Source organism: Vipera berus (assembly GCF_964194415.1).
Source record: "Vipera berus genome assembly, chromosome: 8".
NCBI classification, from domain to species: domain Eukaryota; kingdom Metazoa; phylum Chordata; class Lepidosauria; order Squamata; family Viperidae; genus Vipera; species Vipera berus.
Window position 1 is genome coordinate 2,136,333 of NC_138211.1, and position 16,430 is coordinate 2,152,762.

The window sequence follows — 16,430 nt, forward strand, 5'->3', positions numbered from 1 at the left end:
AGATCAAAGTTGGTGATACGGAGGCACCCGTGATCCCAGAGAACGTCGGCTGCTAAGAACACAATTCCCACAACTATGTAGTCCTTGACTTAACAACACTTCAGTGACCGTTCAAATTTACAACAGCATTGAAAAAAAGCGACACGACTCTTTTTCATACTTGCGGCATCCCCAGGGTCACATGATCCAAATTCAGACGCTTGGCAACTGACTCATATTTATGACAGTCGCAGGGTCCTGGGGGGTCATGTGATCCCCTTTTGTGACCTCCTGTCAAGCAAAGTCAATGAGAGAAGCCAGATGCACTTAACAACCGTGTTACTAACTTAACAGCTGCAGTGCTTCACTTAACGGCTGTGGCAAGAAAGGTTGTAAAATGGGGCAAAATTCACTTAACAACTTTCTCGCTCTGCACCAGTAATTTTGGGAGTCAATTCTCGTTGTATGTCAAGGATTACCTATCTTTAAAAAGTTCTTTATGAACCCAGAAACTGTTCGCTTGAAGCAGGGAACTGCAAACTCGCTAGCCACATTTTAGCCTAGTAGACTGCACAAATCTAATGTGTAACCCTTATGATTCACTGGATTAGCTGAACGTAATCTGCGTTGAGTAATGTAAATGCAGCTACTCTAATCTTATTGTTAACAGAGACAGGAAAAATTTGCTTTGTGTCAGTAGTCGCATGATGGGAAAAGTTTACTGGATGAAAAGTTTAACTAAGTAATCTAGAGTTAGGTGAACGTGTGATTTTTTTTGTATGAGTTTAACTGTTTGCATTTATTTATTTACTTACTTCCCCAAGTTATGATTCATCAATAGTTCTGAAAACAGGTTCTTTGCTTTATTTCTTTATTTTAAAATCTCATTTAATCGTCAACAGATGAGTAAAAGCAGCCAAGCGCAAACGAAAGGGCAGTAAATAAAGGTTTGCAGAATTCCGAAATAAAAAGGGCTGATTTGATGGGTTGTCAAACTAAGCCCATCTCAAAAGGGCTTCTAATTAATTATTTGGTAAAGAAAGTAAGTTTTAATCATCTGAGACTGTCTAATGCCAGCAACATTGTGAGCGCCATCTTCCCGACTCCACTGGCCTTCCAAATGCTTTGGACCACAACTCCCATCAGCCTACCACATTGGCAGAAAAATGTTAGGAATTATGGTACCTGTTGAAAATGAGAAACAAAAAGAAATTCAATTTACCCATATCACAGGTTTCAAACTGGTGCATTGGCCTTTACTGTCTTCCATTATAATCCGGGGAATTATATTTTTGATGAACAAAAGTTAGAAGACACCTGAAAGGTTAAGCTGTAGCTCTGAAGACCTTGTGGGAGAAGCTTCTTGGAATGAAAACCCTAGATATTTGGGGAGGAAAAGATGAAGCCAAGGAGACCAACTAGGTCTGGTCTTTGGTGTCCATGAAAGGCCACTTCCAAATTCACCTACTCAACGTATCCCAAAATGGGTCATCCTAGAAGGATGTTTTAGGGATCTGAGGTCTCTCCTGAACTTCCGGCTTTCCTTCCTGGTTATCCTTGGCTGGTGACTTCCACCTCGTTGACTTTGGCCTTCACTTCCTTTCCCGTCCGCCGGACTTCAATGCTCAGGATGCCGTCGTGGGTCACAGTGGCTTTGACTGACAAGGGATCAGCATCCAAGGGCAGGATGTAGGTTCGGGTGAATTCACGGGAGATGAATCCATGTCGGTCAACCTTCTGAGGATGCTGGGCTGTCACCTCCAGGAGGTTGTCCACAGTGCGAACAGCGATTTCATCAGGGGTGAACTGTCAAACGTCAAGGAAGACCTGGAATTTGTGTTCATTGAGGGTGACCTCTGAAATCCCTCGTTCCAGCTGTTTGTTAATCCGGGGCCTGATATAATAACCATGGTACAAAGTTGGAGCCAGAATATCTCCAGGGGAAAGGCCTAGAAGAAGCAAGAATTGTGGCTTAGCATGTATTATGGTTTATATGGGGTCCTTGGTGCTCTCTGAGCTTGGTTGTTTTCTTGCAGACATTTCATGACCCAGCTAGGGAACATTATCAGTATAGTGCATGACGTTTAGGTCAGGAAACATCTGCAAGAAAACAACCAAGCTCAGAGAACACCAAGGACCCCTCATTTCAGCCCTGAGCTACAAATATTTTCTTCTATGGATTGTTTATTATTTTATGGCTGAAAAGCAATGGGGTGTGTGAGAAAGCGATTTTGAACAGAAGAAGGAACCCGTGAGAAAAATCAAAGGATTTCAATTTCTGCAGATTAGAAGCAGCAGTATGAAAGAAGACGGAGTCAACTTATTTTCCAAAGCACCAGAAGGCAGAACAAGAAGCAATGAATGGAAACTGAACAAGGAGAGAAGCAACCTGGAATTAAGGAGAAACTTCCTGACAGGACAATTAACCAGTGGAACAGAAGTTGCCTGCAGAAGTCGTGGCTGCTCCATCACTGGAGGCTTTTAAGAAGAGATGATATAGGCTCTCCTCCTCGAGCAGGGGGGGGGGGCTGGACCAAAAGACCTCCAAGGTCCCTTCCAGCTCTATTCTGATTGAATGATTGATTGATTGAAACCAACCCCTAGTTCGTGACTTGCTCCTCCAAGCCCACCGTTGCTTCCACGGCTAAGCGAGATATTTTGCAGGAGGCTGGTGCTTAGTTTTAAAAACCCGCAACGCCTGTTTCCCCAGAAGGGTGGAACGGACCCCATGGCGTTCTCAATGGCACTTCCAATCTCTTCCAAAGGGCTGCTGGCGGAAAAGGTAGACTCTTCCTTGGGAGAAAAAGTGCTGTTCCATTGCTGAGCACGGTCCCAGGTCCCTTCCCAGCCTCTCCCACTCCAGATGCCGCTTGGCAGAGCAGAGGAAGAACCTGCTGCCAAGAAAGACTTCCACTGCCAACAAGGCAGCCTTCTAATGGCCGCGCTTTGGGGGTCTCCAAGGAGAGAGCAGCCCCATCTCTCTCCCAGCCTGCAGACCCCCCACTCTCTTTGGCCTCCCGTCTCCCACTTCTGCCAATTATTCTTCCCCAAGTGGGCTCCATCCTGGTTACACGGGGAGGGCCTGGCATGATCAGCCGGGCCACACACTACTCCCCCCTCCTTGTGCAAGGCAGTTGTTCCACCGGTTTGTGCCAAGAGCTCCACCCCCTGCAGGCTGCCTGACGGGGCTGGAGGGGGGTGGCGTAGCTGATGGCTGCCTCTGCATTCCTTCCAGGGGCGTTTCGGCCTCGCGTGCCAGCTGGGCTTTGCAGCGCTTAAGTGGGCTTCCCAAAGTCTCCAGCCAGCAGCAGTGTTTTTCCAAAAGCCCCCTCCTCGTGCCAGCCCACTGCATTCCACCGGCTCTGTTTGTGCCAGGGAAGGGGAGGGGCTGGCAGGGAGGGGAGGACCGGGCAGAAACATCTCCTTGTCTGCAGTCAGGTGGAGATTATTATTAGCTTCTCCCCAAGGATCTTTGCAGCCAGATCTTCATCGCCAGAATACTTATTTTCTTTTGTCATTTATTTACTTTGTTCCTCTTTCTATTGTATTTTTGACTCTTATCATGAGCTGCCCAGAGTTGTTCGGAGCCGGGTGGCACTTGAGTCAGGTAATTAAAAGCAATCTCTCTATAATTAAAGAGCGTGGCCACGAGTATCAAAATTAACCAGAGAAAGGCAGGCTGGCGAGCAACTTTCCCGACCTCAGGAATTCAACAGAGAACCACAAGCGGTGAGTTCTCCTTCCTGTAGAAGCGGAAGAGAAATGGCCAGCCGTTGGAAAGATTTTCATCTGGGTCTCGGCCTTGAGCAGGGGGTTGGGCTTGATGGCCCCAAGGGAACCCCTCCGGCTTTTCAGATTCAAGGCAAAGCCAAGCTTTTCCTTGCAAAAACTCTTCGGGGCAGGAGAGGCAGGGAGAATATGTTCCCCTATCTGATGAGTGTATGAAACACAACCAGTAGCACAATAAAAATGTCACAAACTTTACAGCAAAGCAGGAAGCTGTAAGTGTGCCCGAATCATCTACGAAACTGAGTTACTTTACAAGGCTGGGATCCCCAGAATGAAGTGTTCCTGTAACAGCCCCCCCCAAATATTGTTCCTCTCCACCCCTCCCACTCAGCATTGACAGTGAGTAGGATGCTCAGCAGGGCTTCGTCCAAGAAAATAAACCAAAACTGATCCAGAAGTTCTTCCTTGCCAAACACGGGATCTCCCAAGTCTCCATAAAGGTGGTTGCTGGTCCAAATATCATCTCCCTCTTTCCATTGACACGACCATACAACAAAGGCCTGGGGAAGATCGGGCTCCAGCCACACAAGGCTCACGATGCACTCTTTAGCACATTGGAATGGGAAGTGGGGTGGTGGTGCGCCCCAGATTAACCATCCCAGGGAGGTCCCTCCACCCCAGAGCTGGAATCCTCAGAAACCTGCAGTCTGGAAGGATGGGGAGGGAGGTGTCCCTGCCCGCCTTACCTTCTCCAAAATTCTGGTCGTAAATCTTGCTGGGGTTGGCAAACTCGCACTCCGGGCTCATGGGGTAGGCGTGGGGCAGGCTGTGCTGCTGAGCCATGGCGAGAAAGCTCTCTAGATGTGCTCGCTCCCCAGTGCCCTCCTTGGGAAGCCTGGAGCCAGCCAGCCGGCTGGCCAATTGGGACACTTGGAAAGAAAATTCCACCGGGAGGAGGAAGTGATAAAAGATGGACCGAAATAGACAGGCAGCCCCTGCTGCGCTGAGCCCCCGGGGAGGACCAGGAGGCTTGTGGCTCTGCAGCCCCCCTTCCCAAGGAGAGCATCTTCTGCCTACTGGAAGGCGGTGGGAGACGCCTCTGATGTGGTGCGCCAGGCGGCTGCTCGTCTTTTGGACCAGCAACCTCTTGGGGAAAACCAGGCGAACTCACGAGAGGCCCGGCTTTCGAATCAGGCAGCAGCTGCCTTCAGAGGCTGCCTGGCTGGTTGCATCACGGCTGCTGCTGCGGCTGCCACCCTCCAGACTGCTGTGGCAGGATGCTGAATTAGGGAACTCTCACCATGCCCAAATGTGCAGATCCCTGGGTACTTTCATGCACAACTTGAGGTGAAGGCCAGACAATCCCCCACAGGCTGGACTGCTTCCTTCCCTGGCCTCTTGCAATCAAAGGCTTCTTGAATGCGCTGGACGTCACCTCCGCCACACGTGCAGCAGTGAGCTTCCCTGATGCGCAGCCATCTGTAGCCCTGCAGAGAGGCTGACCTGGCTTTGGCCGTCGCCCGAAGCCCTGGCTCGCGTCGCCACAACTGGCTGAATACACCACGAAATGGGGAGATGAAAACCCAACCCAATCCATCGTGGCTTTCTGCAAAGCCACAACAATGGCCCCCCAAGGGAATTGTGCTCTGGCACAGCAGCCCAAATTTGACAAGCAAAGTTGTGGGGTGTGCATGTGTGTGTACAGATAGTGTTATAAACCAACGAATGCATTATATGTACATTTAAATCTATGCTAATTACAAATTGATCGTGTTATCTACCTGTATGTGGAACATATTTAATATCAATGTTTAAACTGTGTGTGTTTTAACAGACACCCATGTTCAGAAACCAGAAACTCCCTGCAGATCTTTTGAGGTTTCAGCTGCCTCTTGTTTACACTCAGTGAAATTGGAGAGTGGAGCCCGCCTGTCTGCTTTGCCTCCGAAGCCACTGCAGAGCGCCTGCTTCTGCCCCACTTCCTCTGCCCCAGTGATCAGGCGCTCAGCTGCCTTCGGGTCCTGGCTGTCACAGAACAGCCCCAGAGAGAGCGTGCGCCCCTTACGCACGACACATGGAAGAACCACACTAACCAAGCATATTTCAGTCCTGGGTGCTGTGCGCATCCGATACTTACGACTGGTGGAGGGTTGTGTAATGTGTACCCTTATACAATTAGTTCACTGCTAATTAGGAATTAGTATGTGGCATGAACACAGCTGGTGAGACTGCCTTCCCAATGAATTCTGCCGCAGTCAGCGGACCAAGAAACCAACTCCACAAGGAAGCTAAAGCTACTTTTAGTGAGAGGGGCAATAATAGCAGAAACTTACAAGGCTGATGGGGCTGCCCCATCCCCTCCTCCTTCCAGTAACTGAATCAGGCAGGATGCTATCCTGTTGCTCTGGACATTAAAAAAAATGTTTCAGCCACTTTTTTTTTGTTAAGGTTCCTGCATAGCTCAGTCACCTTCCTTACTATCTACAGCTCCTAATCGCAAATTCTGAGCTTTTGAAAAACATCACCCTGAGTATTTCAGGCGAGGCAGTCACCCTGAGTTCAAAGGAAGCTTCACCATTTCCCTTGGTTGCTATAGACCCCTGTCCCCATAAATGCTTTGAAATCTGTCAAAAATAGTTTTGCTGGTCAACTTGGAGCAGAAAACTGATGGCAGGAAAAAGGTTACACATCTCTCTCGCCTTCTATCTCTCCCCAAGATACAAAACATTTGCCAAGGCCAATTTATATGCAAAACAGGCAGGCTAAAATGAATCTAGAAAGATAAAACGGTTCTCAGCAGACATCAAGATTCTTCTCCCTCCACCCACCCCCGTTTTAATCAGTTCATCAACGGAAGTGAGTCTGTACGGTATTTCTTTTCTTGTTTTGTGAATGGTCTGTCTGCAGGAATTCCCATCGAGTCTCTTTGCCGTATTTGAAGGAGGCACTGGACACCATCCTCAGAAAACTAAATTTGATTTCATTTCTTTTACCTGGATATATACCGTATATATGGTAGACTACATAAGGCATTTTGTATTTGCCTCAGCAGATCAGGCTGCAAACCTTCACTGTCCCCAACAGCTGACAGCCAGAATCTGGAAACGTATTACGTGTCTTAGGAATAATCTTAGGGGATTATTGCCATAACATTTTTCAACAATACACAATACCTTTATTTATTTCAGATGGCTCCTGAAAAGTAAATTCAGAACTTACACTGCATAAAGATTTGGAAACTTTTTTTTTAATGTTCACAGTCAAAACCTAACCACACTGTGCTGAATGTCCACTCAACCTTTTCACAGAGTCACGGCATGTGTTTGTTGACACCACGGTTGCATATAAATAGGCACGTTTATTGCTGAGACTGGATGCAGGCTTACTGAGATGTTCCTTGAGTTAACTGACACTGTCATGTGAAAGCACCTCAGGACAGGAACCGACTTGGGAACAGGTCATATTTCCAAGTAATCATGGACAGGTCCTCTACTCAGATGCCCATAGATTTCTTCATGATCTAAGATCTGATTTCCAAGAACTACTAATTACTTGGGAAGCTGCAGAGTGGGCGGGAACATTGTTTTGGGTGCCCCCGCATCTGACAACAAAGGAAGCTTCATTCAGCTGTCTTCTTCTCATCGTCTGGAAATTGCGTCAAGGTGTCCTTGTGATGGGGGCTTAGACTCAACAAGGATAACTCCAGATCTGACAAGAGGAAACTCTCAGGTCTTGGGGTGAGAGCATGGCAGTGCTTGCGCCTTCCCACAATTGGGGGTGAAGAAAGAGGAAACAAAAGAGAGACGGGGAACTGGTCCAACCACATTCATGGCATGCTCAGCTGGAGGTGCCATCACGACCTAAGGGCAGGAGCCTTGTGTAGTCTCTCACCTGCCTGAGCAAAGAGGTTTAAATTTAACCCAGTGGGGAAAATGATTCATCTCTTCTATCTCCATCTATTAAAAACATTTGGCTCCATCATCCCCAAAGCCAAAACAAATGACCCAGGCTGTGTCCGAAGCCTTCTGGGGAGGCCAGGGGTCTGCAAGAGGAGGGGGGCTTTGGGAGATGGAGGAGGGAAGAAGGAAGGAAGGAGAAAAAGAAAGTTAGTAAGAGAAGAAAGGAAAAAGGAGAGGAAGGAAGGAAGGAAGGAAGGAAGGAAGGAAGGAAGGAAATTAGCAAAGGAAAGGAAGGAAGAAATGGAAGGGAAGGGAAGGGAAGGGAAGGGAAGGGGAAGGAAGGAAGGAAGGAAGGAAGGAAGGAAGGAAGGAAGGAAGGAAGGAAGGAAGGAAGGAGGAAGGAAATAGTTTTGGGTGCATTGAATCCAACTTCTACCTACCATCAAAAGTCTTTGCAACATCCCAAGACCAGTTTACCCTTCGCCCTTTTGCAGAGACATTCACAACGGAGGTGTATGATCCTCCATACCCTTCCTTTCCCCGCCTTAAGCTCTCTAACCCAGCGGCCATCATCCTCAAGTGTTACAGGGGTGACCTCATCTGCCAACCCTTGGCGGGCTTTCCTTTCATCTGGCCAAGATGACTCAACTCCCCCAGGGAGGGAGGGGCCAGGCCCCGAGTCCCTTCCCACGACAGTTCGGCCCAAGAGAAGGAGGCCGTGGTGGGCTGGGTGACCCGATGCCAGCCCCATGCCAGCTGCCCTGCACTCTTTCCGAGACAAAAATAGTCAGGCCAGGATTCGCGGCCGAAGGAGCAGGAATGCGGATCACGCTGGCAGAGCCCTTCTTTCTTTTCTTTTCCAGAGACAGGAGGGGGAAGAGAAGCTGTTTCTGCTGACCAGCTAGAATTTCACTGTGTTCTTTTCCGTCCGCCATGCGGGCACTGGGATGCCTTTGCCAGCCCCAGCCAATGGCCGGCCGGAGCGGGCAGAAAAGCAGGATCAGGGATCCGTGACGTCATGGGTCGGGGAGGCTTTGGCCAGCGCAGCGCCTGGCACCAGGGAGCATATAAAGCCAGGCGCTTGGCTCGCCGGTATGCACCGCCACCGGCCGCTTCCTCGGGGGAGATGGACGTCTCCATCCACCACCCCTTCTTCCGCAGACGGCTCTTCCCCGGCCCCTCGCCCAGCCGCCTCTTCAGCCAACATTTTGGGGATCCCGTCATGGAATCCGAACTCTTCGCAGGCAGCTGGCCCCTGGGCTCCTTCCTGGCGAGGCCCTTCGCCTTCAGGAACGCGGGATGGATGGACAGCGGACTCCCCGAGGTAACCCTTGCCCTTGCCCCCATGCCAGGAGGCCCCTGCTGACCGTTTATGTATTTATTATATAGCTGCCCAACTCATTCACGTTGACTCCAGTCGGTTTACAAAAATAAAACCCCAATACGAAAGCCAATAAATGCCCACTCTGCTGGCGACACCCTCCGAGGTGCCCAGGCCGGATATTGGCAAAACTGCGTTTTTGGGGCTTTTCGAAAGAGCATCAAAGTAGGGGCCAATCTTATCTCCGCAGGGATGATGCTCCACATGGAGGGAGCCCCCCATGGAGGAGGCCCTTCTTCTCGGTCCCAAAAGATGGACCTCCTTAAGAGAGGTGACCCGTAAATTCTCTTGCTTCCGTGTTCTGGTGGGTCAGTGGGCATAACTGGGAAGAGAAGGGGTTCAGTGGGCATAACTGGGAAGGGCGGCTATATGAATGTTTTAAATAAAATAATGCTTTAAATAAAGAAAGAAAACCAGTAAGCCAGACCTCAGAAAGATAAATGAAAAAGCAAAGAGGGGGAAGTTAAATTAGAAAAACAGGAACATTTAAAGAAGTGGAAGGCTGGAATGCAATTGGTCAGGTGATGGAGAAAGCGCATTAGTGAGTGATACTGTTTTCTTGGTTTGGACTAAATATGCAAGTAACCAGAGATGCTGGGTTCACACATCATGCAAAGCCACAAAAAAAAACCTGAGCTAAAGGTGAAGCAAACCAAGTTTCTCATGTCATCAGAATGTACAGTATCTGCTCCTTTTGCACTGATCTTGTTAAACATATTTGCAAAACCAACCCAATAAGGGAATAGAGAGATTGATTCATGGCAACTTCCACAAGATGCCTTTGCAAATTTTACAAGGGGTCCGAAGACCCCTATCTTTTATTTTGGGCCTCCTGTCTTCCCTTACTGCTATTATTATCATAACTTAGGATTAATTCGCCGAAAGCTTGCAACGAGGCCTCACACACGCAGAAGTGTTCTGTGCCTAGAATTTCCTGACTTTGCTAAATACGAAATCTTCTTTCCTAACCCAAACTGTTTGTCATCAGATGCGTTTGGACAACCATCAGTTTTCCATCAACCTGGACGTGAAGCATTTTTCTCCTGAGGAGCTGAAGGTCAAGGTCTGGGGAGACGTGATTGAAGTCCAGGGGAAGCATGAGGAGTGCCAGGTTGGTCTATTCAGGGATGACCGACCCCGTTTGGCACTGCAACAGGAGGCAGAAGTGATTAAATGTGTATGTTGCCCATCTCACTCTCCAAAGTGACTCCAGAGAGGCCACACAGCCACAATATCTGCACCTGGGAGGATCGCAAAGCGATGCCTACAGCAGGGCACGTAGGGAGGCCAAATTAATTGGCTTATTCTTCCATTTCAAATCAGAGGCAACCAGAGATGAAGTTAATCACGAGCTCAGTTACCACCCAGGCTGTTTGAGGGTGACTTGCCCAGTTCTCAGGGAGAGGATGGATCTTAACCCGGTACCCAGAAACATAAATTGGAAAGCTGAACACAGTGCTTTTCAGTTGCAAGATGCTGCTTATTTTATCTACTTATTTATTAGATTTATAACCTGCCTTTGTTGCTTTATGAGTAATTCAAAGCAGCGAACATACGTAATACTCCTTCTTCCTCCACCTGTGAGGTGGGTTGGGCTGAGAGAGGGGGACTGGCCCCAAAGTCACCCAGCTGGCTTTCGTGCCTAATGCGGGACTAGAACTCACCATCTCCCTGTGATAGGCCCACAGTCACCCAGCTCGTTTTTCTCCTTAAGGTGGGACTAGAAGTCACCGTCACCAGGTGATTGGCCCAAAGTCACCCGGCTGGCTTTCATGCCCAAAGCGGGACTAGAACTCCCAGTCTCCCTGTTTCTAGACCAGCACTTTCACCACTAGACCAAACAAACTCGCCTACTGAGCCTGCACTGCCTTTTCTGCCTCCCCCCCCCCTAAAGGACCAGCATGGCTCCATTGCCCGCGAGTTCAGCAGGAAGTACAGAATCCCAGCCGATGTGGACCCCCTCACCATCACCTCCAACCTCTCTTCGGACGGCATCCTGACGGTGAACGGACCAAGGAAACTCAAGGAACTTCCCCAGCGCAGCATCCCCGTCAAGCGGGAAGAAACATCGGCCCTCCTGCCAGGACCAAGGAAATAAGAAGCCACCAAGCCTTTCCCTGGGACAGAAACGGAAAACTGATTCTTCTTCTTTATTTATCTGTGCAAAGATAGGCGCTCTTTACTAACAAATAAACAGGTGGGAGCTTCCTCCCACAATCTTCAAGGCCAACGTCAACCTTAGCGAAGGCTCGGTCCTGCTAAGAGAGCCCCACAGAAAGCTAGGAAGGAACCAGAACCGAAACACAAATGTGTGGAGGGTCTCCTGGCACGCATTTCTTTTATTTTAGGAATCTCCGCCCAGCGAGTGAGCTTCTAGTCTTCCTGGTGGGGCGAGGAGACCTGCCAGCAGAGATTTCCACCCCCAGGTGATCCTGGAGCAGCGGCCTACTGCTTCAGCGGCGTCTCCTCTGCTGCCTTGGGCTTCCCTTCGGCCAAAGCGCAGGTTGCCCTGCCGTGCGGAGGCTCGTAGTCGATCATGTAGCACGACCGAGCGGTGGGCTTGATTGGAGGGGGCTCCAGCTCAGGCTGGTGTCCGGGGAACCAGTGAGGCTCTCGCGTCACCCCTAAGAGCACAGAGAGGAAGGGGAGAGGCATGGGGGCGCGTAGGTGTGTGCAGCAGCACTTAACCCCCATAGTGGACCCCTCTGCGGCAGCCCAAGGCAGCCCTGGGCTGGCCTCCTCCTAGCCAGAGGGGATCCCGAAGGCTAATAAGCTGCCCTGCTTTGCAGGGATTTCAACCCAGGCAGTCCTTGACTTATGACCTCAACTGAGCCCAAAATTACTGTTGGTAAGCGAGACCGTTGTTAAGCGAATTTTGCCCCATTTTACGACCTTTATTGCCACAGTTGTTCAGTGAACAACTACAGTTGTCTAGGTAGGGACACGGTTGTTAAGTGAATCTGGCTTCCTCATCAACCTTGTCAGAAGGTCGCAAAAGAGGATCACATCACACACACACACACACACACACACACACACACACACACAGAGGGGACGCTGCCACAGTCGTAAAGGCGAACCAGTTGATCACAGGACTATGGGGAAACTGCAACGGTCGTAAGTGTGAAAAATGGTCATAAGTCACTTTTTAAAGTCTGTTGTAACTTTGAGCGGTCGCTAAACAAACCATTGTAAGTCGAGGACTACCTGCAGTTGGCTGCCTACTTTCCTATCTTCTTGGCTTTGGGAAAATCACACCTGGGTCCTTAGGCCAGCCCAGGATTTGAACTCCCGAGGCGGCTTAACTGGAGTCCCCCAAACCAAGAAATGCTGGGAAGAGGGAGGAGCCACAGCTGCCTTGCACACCTGGGTGTGTTTCCCTGACTGTACCAGGGTGCACCTGAGGTCCCCCCCCCGAGTCTTTGCTTGCAATATTGACTGTCTCTGATCTGACCCCCTGGGGCTTCTCGGCTCCCATGCTATCGATGCTTGTATCTGTCTTATTTCAACTCTTCTGCTACGAATCTTTTGGGAAATATATATATATATATATAATATCCTGGCTGCATCTTTTTCTTCCTGCGGGTTAGTTTTGCACACCTACTTCTTAATCTGCGAGGCATTTCCTTGGAATAGTCTGACCCGTACGTGGACTCGAAATAGTGACCGTACTGAAAGGGAAAGTCCAAGGTCAGTGCACGCTTCGTTCAGAAGGCCGTTTCATTCCCTCCAGCCCAACCTTCAAGGGGAAGGGCATTGACGCGCCCCCCCGCCCCCCAAAGCAAACCGTGACTCAGAGACCAACAGAACTTTAGTCAACAAAGCGGAAGATGAGGAGTATGACGAGATCACCTCCAAATTCCTGAACTCAGAGCTTAGCCTGGCTGGGTTCAATTAGTTTGCTGCCAAAATAAATAAATAAATGTGCGCACAAAAATAACCCAGGAACTGAAGAGAGCAAAGAAGACCAAACAATAACAGTCAGAGTGTGCTCTGCAAGATTTTTCAGGATGCTCGATTTCTTGAAGTGACTTTTTGTTTAGATTGGAGGCTGTGCAAATCCAGGAACGTTTAAATATCATTTCAGTGGCTACTGTTTTATTACACTGGAGTTCCACTTGTCTCCTAAGGGGCCTAGAGAGCTGCTTCTAAGGGCCTTTTCTTCCACCTTTTATTCACACCACGTGACAGGTTAGGCTGAAACAGACACAGCACAAAATCTGTGGATTTTCTGGGTTTTGCACGAACCCCTTCGTGAACCCCATCTACGGTGGTTTGAAAAATCACCATTTATGGTACATTATTCAACAAACCATGGTTTGAAACAAGTGTTGGGTGGGTACAATGCGTGAACTCAGCTGCTGACTGCCCCCAGGTTATGCACACCAGGAAGGTGCATCTCCTCCAGCCCTACATGGGTTCTGAAGGCTGGGCTTCAGACACTGGCCTATTATAAAATGCCTTAGCTCTGATGGCGTTCCCCAGCCGGGTCATGAAACGTCTGCAAGAAAACAACCAAGCTCAGAGACCACCAAGGACCCCACAAAGAATTACGAAAAGCCCCCAAAGCACTTGATAATTAGCAATGGCCCTTTTCAACCCTGTTCGAATGGCAGTCTGACCTGGGAAGGGAGAGGTTTGAGTTGCCTCCTTTTCTGGATATCGTAACGCTCCTCATTCCAGTTCCCCAAGAGGGTTTTGTTGGCATACATGTCCTCGTTGGTGGTGCACCTCCACCCATACTGGAAGAACTTGGACGTACTGTTCCAGTCTGTCCACACCTCCCCGTGGCCGTCTGCGTGGAGCAAGCAGCCATGAAGAGGGTTAAAGAAGCATGACAGGGACATGTCCTGAGAGGAGAGAGAAAAACAGGCCAAGGGCTGTAGACGGCACGTTAACAGATGTGGCCCTCGACTTAGAGGCATTCATTCAGCAAACATTCAAAGTTAACAATGCCCCCCCCCCCGCCCCCCAAAGTGACGGATGACTGGTCCTTGCATTTACAACCCCACGTGATCTAAATTCAGGTGCTTGGTAAGTGGCATCTGCGAGTAAGTCCTCGACTTGAGCCCAAAATTTCTGTTGTTAAGTAAGATATTTGTTAAGTGAGTTTTGCCCCATTTTACATTTCTTGTCATTGCTTGAATTAAGGGGAAAAGGGGAATTTTCCCAACACTTCAGCCCGGGACAGTGAGAAATCTGGACGCTCGGCAGCCAGAAATACCTCGGAATCAGAAGTTGTAGTGGTGATGTTGGAACTACTGGTTTCGTCCAAATCCCACATTTTCTTGCCAGTTTTCCCGTTCTCAGAAAAATGGAACACCTCAGTGACCTGGGTGTGAAAGCTATCAATGGATTTTAAAAGTGCCAAGGGCTTGGCTGGGATGAGGACCTGGAGCAGGCAGCCAAAACAACCCTAATTTGCTTAGTTTGTGATGTAATCTCCTGATCGTGGGCTAGGGCTGACGTCACTGTCCTCAGCTGGGATAAGAGGCTTTTATCTCAAACTGCATATTGCCAAGAGAGGTGGGCGCTAAGAGCTTTGGCCCCTTTGCCCACCAGCGCGGCATGACTATGTCCCGGTCTCTTTTCTGCCGTGTCTTCATGTTGTTGCTTTTCTTTTGCCCATCATCCACGAGCGAAGAGATGTCTAGTCTTGTCCATGATTTAAAGCGGTCAAAGGCAGGGAATGGGAAGGGGGGTGGCAGGAGAGGGATGGCAATGGGGCCAGCCGCCTTCTTGCCCTCCTGCTGATGGGGAGGGGGCAGAGAAGTCCCAAGGGCACCTCCAAATAGCCGATTAAATGCATTCCTTTCAGTCAGAAGGTGGCTCAAAGTACTGCTATAATTTACTCCGTATGTTTTTTTCGTATTGTAATTTTTTTTGGATAGACTGGCAAATTGTTTTGATTTTGCGGACACCAGTAGGGTCTTGGGGAACCCCCAGGGACCCTTGGCCCAGGCTTTAAGAAGCAGCACCTTAAAGGAAGAACTTTTGGTCAAGAACCCTGCATTTCACCGGCCATTCCTCAGAAAAAGGTGGACTAAATGCTCTCTAGGGGTACTGTCCAGCCCTAAGAGCCCATCCCCTCCCTCCCTCCCTTCCTATTTTTCCTTTCTCTCTCTCTTCCTTCTCTTTCTCTCCCTCCCTCGTCCCCTCCTTATTCCCTTCCTTCCTTCTCTTTCTACTTTCCCTCCCTCCCTCCCTTCTTTATTTCCCTCACTTTCTCTTCTTCCTTCTTTTCCTAATTTCCCCTCTCACTCCTTCTCTATCCCTCCCTCCCTCCCTCCCTTTCTTTCCTCCCTTTTTTTTGAGGGGGAGAGGAAAAAAAGAAGAGAGAGAGAGTGCTCCTGAACATGGAGGCTCCACACAAACCCCCAGCTACCGTCTCACCCTTCCCAAGGAGTGACCCCCCCACACACACGAGAATAACCCTAATCGTAGCAGTAATAGCAGAGACAAATTCGGCCCCCTCCCCACCTGCTGCCGAAGGCGCCCCGCCGTCAAGAAAGCCTCGGAAAACTCGAAAGGGGCGGGGGAGCAGGGAGGGAGCCGTTCCTATGGCAACCGCAGAAGCCGCGCGCCTGGAGAGGGAGGGAACCGCTCGCGCCGGAAGTGACGTATAAAACGCTCGACCGCGCTTCGGAGCCGCGTGGAAGGGGGCCGGCTGGGAAGGAGGGGGAGGAGGAAGCAGCGAGTGGGGAAGTTCCGGATAGTTTTGCAATATTTTTATCCTTTCCCCCCCGCTCTTTTCCGTGAATTTGTTTTATAAAAGGATCGGCCAGAACGGAATTTGGGTAGGGGGGGGATAAAAATGGATTAGCTGCCATTTACGCCCCCTTCTAGATGTGGCGCTGTTCTAGTCTTGCCGCACCCATCATCCCCAGCCAGGGGTCGGTCGGTCCTTTTCTTTCCTCTCCCAAAGAATGTAATAGTGAAAAGAATGTTAACATAATATTTTACAATAGCATAATATAACATCGACCCCTGAGATGTGCTTTGAAAGAAAGCAGCGGAATTAAATCATAGGCTCCCAGGACCGGAAGGGACCTAGGAGGTCATCTAGTCCAGCCCCCTGCTCAAGGCGGAAGGCCTCGTACATCCTGAATAAATAACTCTCCCAATTTTTTTCTTGAAAACCTGCAGTGGTGAAGCGACCACAACTCTGGGAGGCAAACTGATTGTTCTCACTCTCAGGAAATTCCTCCTTATTTACAGGTTGGATTTCCCTTTGATCAGCTTCCCCCCACTGCTTCTTGTACCCAGCTATTCCTTCTTGTGCAAAAGCAACCTAGGGCTGTTTTTACCTTCTTGGTTTCATTCCTGCAGCATCCTTGGAGGTAGTCTTGGCAGAGACCCAAGATGTTTCTCTCATCCAGGAGGAGTCCTGAGGTGCTTCTCTGCTGTAGAACAAGGGATCTGATGAATTTCGGAGCTGGCAT

The 16,430-nt window shown here is 49.4% G+C and overlaps 3 protein-coding genes across 5 annotated transcripts; 1 reads left to right on the plus strand and 2 right to left on the minus strand.

Annotated features, from left to right (window-relative positions):
- Positions 1 to 750: 750 nt before the first annotated feature.
- On the minus strand, positions 751 to 4,676 carry HSPB2 (heat shock protein family B (small) member 2). Its single transcript, XM_081334205.1, is given in 3 exon segments — positions 751 to 1,788; positions 1,792 to 1,928; positions 4,455 to 4,676. Coding segments are annotated over 3 exon segments (492 nt in total). The 5' UTR covers positions 4,552 to 4,676; the 3' UTR covers positions 751 to 1,530.
- A 3,740-nt stretch (positions 4,677 to 8,416) lies between these two features.
- CRYAB (crystallin alpha B) lies at positions 8,417 to 11,097 on the plus strand. Its single transcript, XM_081333996.1, has 3 exons — positions 8,417 to 8,931; positions 9,977 to 10,099; positions 10,883 to 11,097. The coding sequence occupies exons 1-3, from the start codon at positions 8,626 to 8,628 to the stop codon at positions 11,084 to 11,086; spliced, it is 633 nt and encodes a 210-aa protein (XP_081190122.1). The 5' UTR covers positions 8,417 to 8,625; the 3' UTR covers positions 11,087 to 11,097.
- A 3-nt stretch (positions 11,098 to 11,100) lies between these two features.
- CFAP68 (cilia and flagella associated protein 68) lies at positions 11,101 to 16,430 on the minus strand (the record flags this gene model as incomplete). Of its 3 annotated transcripts, none has more annotated exons than XM_081333999.1 (4): positions 11,101 to 11,612; positions 12,593 to 12,659; positions 13,611 to 13,838; positions 15,469 to 15,522. In XM_081333999.1, 3 exons carry the CDS (start codon positions 13,833 to 13,835, stop codon positions 11,434 to 11,436), a joined length of 471 nt encoding a protein of 156 aa, XP_081190125.1. In that variant the 3' UTR covers positions 11,101 to 11,433. The 3 variants fall into 3 exon arrangements, with proteins under 3 accessions (XP_081190125.1, XP_081190123.1, XP_081190124.1); XM_081333997.1 differs by lacking the exon at positions 15,469 to 15,522 and adding an exon at positions 16,296 to 16,430 and having other exon boundaries at positions 11,408 to 11,612; XM_081333998.1 differs by lacking the exon at positions 15,469 to 15,522 and adding an exon at positions 14,213 to 14,424 and having other exon boundaries at positions 11,408 to 11,612.

Coding starts and splice junctions, on each gene's coding strand:
- CRYAB (XM_081333996.1), top strand. CDS start 8,626: ATGGGTCGGGGAGGCTTTGGCCAGCGCAGCGCCTGGCACCAGGGAGCA. Junction 8,932..9,976: donor TGGACAGCGGACTCCCCGAG/GTAACCCTTGCC, acceptor GTTTGTCATCAG/ATGCGTTTGGACAACCATCA. Junction 10,100..10,882: donor GGAAGCATGAGGAGTGCCAG/GTTGGTCTATTC, acceptor CCCCCCCTAAAG/GACCAGCATGGCTCCATTGC.